The 8,366-nt window shown below is 56.2% G+C and overlaps 3 protein-coding genes across 3 annotated transcripts; 2 read left to right on the plus strand and 1 right to left on the minus strand.

Annotated features, from left to right (window-relative positions):
- Positions 1-373: 373 nt before the first annotated feature.
- On the plus strand, positions 374-1,240 carry SDRG_08057 (hypothetical protein; the record flags this gene model as incomplete). The annotated part of the gene is made up of 1 exon (XM_008613924.1): positions 374-1,240. One exon carries the CDS (start codon positions 374-376, stop codon positions 1,238-1,240), a length of 867 nt encoding a protein of 288 aa, XP_008612146.1.
- A 1,116-nt stretch (positions 1,241-2,356) lies between these two features.
- SDRG_08058 (hypothetical protein) lies at positions 2,357-5,514 on the minus strand. The gene is made up of 4 exons (XM_008613925.1): positions 5,056-5,514; positions 4,468-5,005; positions 3,891-4,422; positions 2,357-3,670 (listed from the first exon to the last, which is right to left on the minus strand). The coding sequence occupies exons 1-4, from the start codon at positions 5,499-5,501 to the stop codon at positions 2,517-2,519; spliced, it is 2,670 nt and encodes an 889-aa protein (XP_008612147.1). The 5' UTR covers positions 5,502-5,514; the 3' UTR covers positions 2,357-2,516.
- Positions 5,515-6,602: 1,088 nt separating this feature from the next.
- On the plus strand, positions 6,603-8,166 carry SDRG_08059 (hypothetical protein). Its single transcript, XM_008613926.1, has 4 exons — positions 6,603-6,773; positions 6,818-6,919; positions 6,968-7,041; positions 7,092-8,166. The coding sequence occupies exons 1-4, from the start codon at positions 6,648-6,650 to the stop codon at positions 8,131-8,133; spliced, it is 1,344 nt and encodes a 447-aa protein (XP_008612148.1). The 5' UTR covers positions 6,603-6,647; the 3' UTR covers positions 8,134-8,166.
- Positions 8,167-8,366: the final 200 nt, after the last annotated feature.

An 8,366-nucleotide genomic window follows, 5' to 3' on the forward strand; every position in this document is an offset into this window, starting at 1 on the left:
TCTTATGAGCGCCACAAGATGAGCTTTTCGCTGTGGAAGGCAATGTGCTTGTTGCTTCGACCCAAGAGAAATACGAACAAGTATAGGAACCTTAGTGTAGTAATGCCACGGAAAGCTGGTGTTTCAGCAAGCTCGTCGCCCTTGAGCTCGACGCATCAAGTGCAGCAACTCTCAGATCCTTTTCACCCGCCACCATCACTCGTGATCGTGTGGACCAACACAAAAACATTGTCGCGTGATTGTTGGCCTATGGCGCACGGCCAATCACAGCGCAGCAAAACAAAATGGTCAACGAATCCAGTGCAATATTTGACATCGAATTGTTTCCCTTGTGCAAAGCAACGCATAGCTAGCATTTTGCAACTTGTCGTCGATGGAGGAAAATACGCTCTTGCACCTCGTTTCGTTCGTTGCAACACGAGCCGAGGTTTTATCGCTGCTCATGGCCATCCCGTCATCAATGCTCTCACCACCGCTCATGGCGCTACTTGGCCTCTTGCAAGGCCCACTGAGTGACGAAAATCGCAACCAGTGGCCGCGACCTTGCTTCGAGTCGTTGGGTCCGTGGTATCTGCCGCACCTGCTAACCGCCATCCCCGCCTTCGACACGGTGTGCATCGAGCATCCCTTTGGCTTTGAGAGCCTCTGTGAGAACGCAAGTGTTCCCGGCTACACCAACAAACGCGCGTTTTTGAGTTTTCTCGTGAAATGGCCGACCAAGCTCGGCACGCTCACTATCACTCGGCAGCCGACACCCACCGATGATGACGAGCTCGTCCGGCTCTTGCATACCTGCACGCGGCTCGACGATGTCCGCCTTGACGTGACGTGGCCGCGTGCCGGTGAGGTCCTCGCACTTCTGGTGTCGCCACGGTTCTGTGTACGTCGCTTGGTGATCGAAGAGATGGAGTGGGACCACGGCAACACCGTCCTCGATCTCACGACAGCACTGACGCCGTGGCTGCGCTCTGGTCATGCCACGTCATTGGTGTTTGACTACATCACGAGTAGCTTGGTCGAAGGGCTTCCAGCCGCACTGGCATTGGCTCCATCGCTCACACGCCTCGAAATCATCGACTCGGACAAGGTCATCGACGTCTTGCTCACCTCGCAAACACGGCTCTCGAGCGTCACGCAGCTCAAGGTCCGAGTCAACGGCAACACCACCAGCAACGAACTGCGTCTCGTCAAGCTACTGCCGATGGACAAGGTGACGGTCCTCGATTTCTTTGGTCATTAAATGTCCAACGGCATCGTGCGGGATGTCAGCTCGTTCCTTGCGATGCTACCGCGGCTCCCGGCGCTGCAAGAGCTCTCTCTCAAGGGGTACTATTTGCGTAATGTCTCGACAACGCTGCGCGGATGCCCCGCGCTGCGCTCAGGCGCTCTGTGCTATGTCAAGATGGGCAACATCATGACCCACATCTCGTTCTTGGACTTTATGGCGCGCTGCCCGAGTCTCGAGCACATTTGGTTGAGACTTTGTGACATGAATTAGATGACGCAAGCCCACGTTGGTGACGCGCTCGCTAGATGCTTTCGCCAAGCGACGTCACTGCGCAAAGTGACGTTTCAGGGCTCTGACGTGGACGTAGCGTGTGCGTTGGTGCTGGCAGAAGCCCTCGCCGGCTCGAATCCAATGCTATCAATGGTCTTGGAAGACTACGAAGCACTGAACCAAGCAAGATTGGCACAGCTCGCAGAAGCTGTGAGTGCGGGTGGCAACGTTGAGCTTCGCTACAACGACTGCGCTGCGCACCTCGACGACGGCAACTACTAGCGGTTGGGCATGGACGCCGTCGCCGAAATGTATCGTGTCAACGTGTCAGTCACAACGCCTTGGTTTGGCACCGTCTTCCGCATGGCATCCATCAACACTTGAATTACCTTATACCATTGGAGTCGATATACCAAGGACGTGGAGATACGTGGACGCGGACGTCTAAAACACAATACATATACATATATAATGTACGTGTAACAGTTGCTGTCGACGACAGCTGGAGACTGACAATGCGAACCAACGCCCTTTGTTGCACTACCCTAACCCGTGTCGTCAAAAACGAGTGTACACCTAGCATGTTGACCGCTACTGTCCACAAGAGGGTGTTCTATGTTGCATGTTGCATGTTCCCTACCCCTCCCCTACCCCCACACTCAAACGCTTGAGCATGCGCATCATTAATCAACAACGCGATGGGCCTTCTCGCCACCTGCAGAACGTTAGTCTTACAGTGTACATGTCCTACGAACGACAGCAACATGTGTCTTACAAGGGCCTCTGAAAGCGAGTCCGCGTCGGCACTCGATGGCGGCGGATCTCGAAGACAGTGCGACGACCGGATACTGTTTCGTTAAGAACAAAGTGTATATAAATGTCCTCGATACTATCGACACCAAAGTGCGATTCGCCCCACCAAAAATCGGTGGCTGGTATTGCGCTTCTCAAGGTAGCACAACAACATTCCATACGATGGGACCTTATGCGTTTATTGTCTGACTAGAGTCCGAGTGTTCTAGTGGGTCTTGACGTCGAGGACGGGGATCGGGGACCGACCGTTCGGCGCCATGTGCAGCATCGTGCGCTTGGGCACTTGAAGATGCAGCGCAACGTACGAGACAAGGTTGAGGCCGACGATAAACGCAATGAGGCAGCACACGTCTTGCGTTTGGTTGTTGACATCTTGTCCGATCGTCTGCAAAAACACTTCGCCGTAAATCGGAATCGCCGGGTACCCGGGCGCGTCAAAACTCAGCAAGAGACCCTTGAGCTCGTTCGTCATCATCACCTCGAATGCATACTTGAAGAGCGAGAGCCACTGGATCAGTGCGACGCCGCTCGGCATCGTCTGCACGTTGAGCAAAAAGCCACCAAAGAGGAGCATGAGCAGCAGCACCACCGTCGCGACAAGATTCGCGATACCCACCGTCTTGGAGACGGTACTCACGAGGAGACTGAGCGAGCCCGCGGCCACGTTGAAGAGCACCAATGTCGACGTAAACAACAAGAAGCGGTCGGCCGGCGGGTTGAGCCCCATAATGTAGTAAAAGACAGAAGCAAACAGCACGGCCGGCAGCATGCGCAGCGAGACCAAGTCGAGGAGCGTCTTGGACACAAAGTAGCTCCACGGCGCGTAGTACTGAGCGCTCGCTTCTTTGAAAAAGAGCGCTCGTTCTTGGATAAACACGTCCATGGAACTCAACGTCGCAAACCCAAAAAAGGTCAGCAAAAAGTAAAAGGCCCCCATGCGGTTCTGAAAACCCGCGAGATTGAGTTTGAGACCGGAAAAGATACCGCCGGCCACAAGCCCGAGCACGATGCTCAAGACGACGTGGAAGATAAAGAGCGCGCGGTTGCGCCACAAGGTGCGCGCTGCCCGGACGAAAAGCACTTGGAGTTCGAGAAGACGGCTGCCACGGCCGAGCTCGGTCGACGACTCGACGTCGTCCATACCGGCTTGGAGCATCTCAAACGACGACGTATTGACAAATGAGACCGACAACGGGTCGTGCTGCGAACGCCAAAGGACGTCGAGCGACTCAATGTGCTCCGGCTGCGTCACCACATCGAGGAGGTGGTCCGCGATCGTCTCGTCGGCCGGGCACGCAAAGTCGTGCTGCGCAAAGTAGTCGGCCGCCATCTTGGACGGACCATTGTACATAACCTTGCCTACACACAGCACTCTTGAGTATTCAAACTATGAAAGCTTCAAAACAAGACACTAAGAAAATAAGAAAATAAGAAAATAAGAAAATACGAAAATACGAAAATAAGAAAATAAGAAAATAAGAAAATACGAAAATACGAAAATAAGAAAATAAGAAAATAAGAAATAAGAAACTAGAAAATGAAGGCACAAAATGCAAGGAGATATACCACGAAGGTGTACCTTTGGCAAGCAGGAGCACCTTGTCGAGCTTGAAGAACGACTTGGTGCTCGGTTGGTGGATGCTCATAATGACCATGCGCCCATTCTTGGCGAGCGCTTGGAGCACGGAAATGAGGCTGTTGGCGGTCGCGCTATCGAGCCCGGACGTCGGTTCGTCCAAAAACAAAATCGACGGCGACGTCACAAGCTCCATGCCGATCGAGAGCCGTCGCCGCTCACCGCCCGAGATGCCACGGAGGCCCTGCGCGCTACCGATGCGAGCGTCGGCCACGTGCGAGAGGCGGAGTTCTTCGAGGACCTTGGTGACCATGAGCTGCTTGGACTGCAGCGAGTAGGTGCTCGGGAGCCGTAAAAACGCAGAGTACTCCATCGATTCGCGCACAGTCAGCGTCGGCAACAGCGTGTCTTCTTGGTGCACGTACGCCGCGAGGCGGCGGTAATTGGAGGGCAGCGGGAGGCCGTCCAGTGACATGTTGCCGGTGATGGTGGTCGTACCGTTGGCGACACCGGCGAGCGCATTGAGAAGCGTCGTCTACGGTGGGCTCCGTCTCGACTTCATACCGAATCATTATCCTACCTTGCCCGAGCCAGACGGGCCCATAAGACCGAGCACTTGGCCGCGATGGACGCTGCCCGACACTTGGTGGAGAATCGTGTGGGTGTTGGAGTCGCTGACGTCGGGCTGGCGCTGCCAGAACCGCTTGCGCGGTGCTGACGTGCAGGTGATGTCACCAAACTCGAGCTTCTCGCCGCAAGCGGGCACCGAGATCGTGTTGAGAGGGGCGGTCGACAGCGGGTCCTCGAGCGACGACGGTTTGAGCAGCGATGACCGGCGTACTTGAACTTGGTACGACGCATAAAAGATGCACGCGAGCACGATGATGGTGCCGGCGACGCCAAGAACCGTGATGAGCGCAATGAGGAGCGCAGTCGAGAAGGGCTCGGACGCCGCCGGCTTGTCAGCATCGGCGCTGCTACTTGTCGTGCCGCCATTGATGGCCGCGTAGACCGCCGCCGTCTCGCACGACGACGCCGTGCACGTGCCGCCGAGCGGCAACGGCGAGCCCGTGATCGATACCGTGAGCGTGTTGCCGCTTGTCGTCACCTTGAGCGGCCTAGTCCAAGCATCGCAGTGGCATCCTCGCTATCTACCCGCAGAACGTACTTGTTGAGCATCGTTTGCTCAAAGAGGATCTTGGAAAAGTCGCTGCAGAGGTCCGTGCACTTGCACACGAGGTTGCTACACGAGAAGGACGTGCCGGCAAAGATGCAACTGTCCATTGTGCAGTCGACCGCGTGCTGCCCGTCGACGCCGGTCGCATTCTTAAAGACCGCCATCGTGCACGTGTTCTTGGACCCGGCGCTGCAAGCGAGCGCCATGGCGCCGTCGGTAAAGACCGCTTGGAGCGTCGCGCTCAAGATGCAGTCGTACGTCTTTGTCTTCATCTCGGGCACGTACTCAAGCGACTGCACGCATTTGTCGCCCTTGGTGATGGCGCTGCAGGCCTTGTCGTTGGCGCACATGCCGCAGTTGTAGCCGAGGTGGCCGTCGGCGCAGGCGGCCATGGCGATCGCCGGCAGCGCCGCCGCCAGCAGCCAGAAGCGTCGCATGCTGGTCGTCCGGATGATTTGAGTCTGCAATCGATGCGGCTATTTTGGTAGCATTTTAATACACATCTGCAACGTATACTAGCTGTTTGTATGTGGAATTAAACATACGGATTAAATGAGCAGAATGTACGCACCCCGCAGAGTGTGTGTAACAGGGGCGCGACGCCAATATCAAGTATGAGAGGTTTGCACTTGACACTTTCATACAAAAAGCAAGTGAATTTTGTTTTGATGGCCAGTGCTATCGAAAGGGAGAGGTATGATATTGTAGAGAGTGGGCTGGTCGCCAGATGGATCCCGACCGCAATTCGTTGGATCTCAGTTCAAATTGCCGGTTCAAGAATTAATTCCGTGGCGACGACCACACGACCTGTGCACCTGGACCGACAGATTCATCGGGGTATCCAGCTTGCAGCGTAGGACAGTCGAGAGAAGCGCTTCGTGGTCATGCACTGGACAGACCATGTTTGGTGACATGAGCTGCGGCAAGGGTCGAGTTGGCAAGGGTTGAGTTGGTAAGGGCATGTCATCTATTTGTGCGATCACAACTTTGAAGAATTTTAGAAATTTGTCGCCGGATGACAAGTCTCCTTCCCAACTCCTGCCCGTTCAGTGACGATGATGATGGGACGGAGAAACCTTTTGGCCGCGATGACATCTGAAGTCTTAGTACAGTGTACTAGTAGGGCCATCGGCACGAAATGCTGCTTCTGGGGTGGCATCTCGCGGTCTGGCGCGGCGTCGCCACGCCAGCGAAATGTGTAGAGAATAGAAACTGATTGTTGCAAATATGCTAGTAGTGTCGTGCCTGTGAATGCAAGCGATGGACGCGCATGCTGGTGTTGCGTCAGGTTGACTGCAGGCGACCTCGGCTGCAATCATTCTTGCGGTCATCGAGACCACGCCTTATCGTCTGTGCTCGGGTATAATTTATCACAGTTTTTTTACACTTGCCAATATATACGAGCTGGCATTTATCATTATGCATTGCTACAGTACATTCAATTGTGAAACTATACAATCCTCAAGTCTATTGTTTGAAACACCTTGGGCAGAGGTATCGAAAATGAGAGGTTTCGTATCCGGTCGATCCGGAAACCTGCGTCAGTCAACAACAACCCGCGGCAAGGACCGAAGGATCGGCCGATGAACCTGCTCCAGGGCAAGACGAACCAGTACCTGCGGGACGCGATCCTTGAGAACCACGTCGACAAGGCGCGCCGGTACCTCACGCTCAAGATTGGCAAGGCCGACGTCGAGGCCACGACCGAGGTACGGCGCCTGCCACCGCTCGTTGACCGCATCGAAATGGCTAGAGCGGGGGCTTCTCGATGCTGCACTGCGCCGCCGTTATGGGCTCGACGCCCATGGTCATGATGCTGCTGCAGCTCAACGCCAGCATCTGGACGCTCACCGACGTACGGCGAAGGCGCGCCTGCCATGGCTTATCGACTATGGCTGTTTAGGACGGCTACTCGGCGCTTGACTTGGCGATCTGGAAGGGCCACACGCAGATCATTGACATTCTGCGCTCCCAAGGGTACGCACGCTCCTATCTGTAGCAGTGGTGTCATGGCGATACATGGCTAGCGCGATCGCGCCCATGAAGGAGCCCGAGTCGCTCAACGGCAAGAAGATTCTGCATCTTGGCCGCGAAGCGACCGTCGTCGAGTACTACCCGAGCACGGCGATCAAGACCAAGAGCACGCGCGCCTTGCACTACGCGACGGGCGAGAACTACCTCGTCAACCTCTGGGCCGGCACGGACTACAAGATCATTGGCATCGAGATGAACTTGGAGCCGCTCCGGCAGCTCAACTACATCCCGACCGACGTGGGCATGGACATGGAAGCCGAGAAATCACCGTCCCACGCGCGCGTCGAAGCCGCTATGGAGCACATCCTCGAAGGCCAAGCGTTCTTTGACGAAGACACGGACGACGATGACGACGAAGATGACACCCTGTCGACTGGCCCGCGCCGCCCGTCGGCCGCCGAGCTCCGTGAAATGAATGAAGACGACGAAGACGACGACTCCGAGTCGGACTCGGACGACGACGTGGTCGTGGAAAAGACGGTCGAGGTCACCGTGCCGCCAGGGCCCCTCGGCGTGCTCCTCGACAGTGGCATCTCCGAGTGTGCAGTCGTCCAGGGCTTCACCGCGCTGCCGTCCGGCGTCAAGGGCACGATCGAAGCCAGCGGGCTCGTGACCCCCGGCATGTACATGATTGGTATCAACGAAGTCAACGCGTCGCTCATGTCCCTCCAGCAAGTCATCCAGCTCCTCGGCAAGCTCGCGCGCAAGGACAAGGTCATTCGCTTTGCCGTCTTCCGCCCGAAACCCGCGCCCAAGCCGGCACCCGTTCACAAGCCGCGCCCTGCACCAGTGACGCCGCCGTCGCCGGTCGCTCGGCCAGCCCCATCGTCGCCTGTCTCACGCCCCGCGGCAGCGCCGACGGCCACATCGATGGCCAGCCTTGTGGGCATGCTGCGCACAGGTGAGAGCCGCCGCACGTCGCTCACGCCAGCGCCGATCGCCATCAAGCTGCAGTCGCCTCCGGAGGCCGAGTGCGTGCACTGCGGCGTGCCCGAGACGGTGCATACATCCGACACCTGCCCGTACAAGCCGTGATAATGCAGTGTATATACAGTGTGTTGGTATGGAGTCGAGTTCTGCGGTCGGTACATGCAGTGGTATCGTGTGAAAAAGTGGTTAGATGGTCGCCGAGGTCGACACCGTGGACCGATTCCCCGTCGGGCACCACCCAAGATATATTGTGATAATCAGCATTTTTGTCGCCCCGAAATGGGGTCTAATTCGTTGACGTTGTTTTCTACCGGATGCTGCCGGACGAATAATTCGTT

Source organism: Saprolegnia diclina, assembly GCF_000281045.1.
Source record: "Saprolegnia diclina VS20 unplaced genomic scaffold supercont1.24, whole genome shotgun sequence".
NCBI lineage: Eukaryota > Oomycota > Saprolegniomycetes > Saprolegniales > Saprolegniaceae > Saprolegnia > Saprolegnia diclina.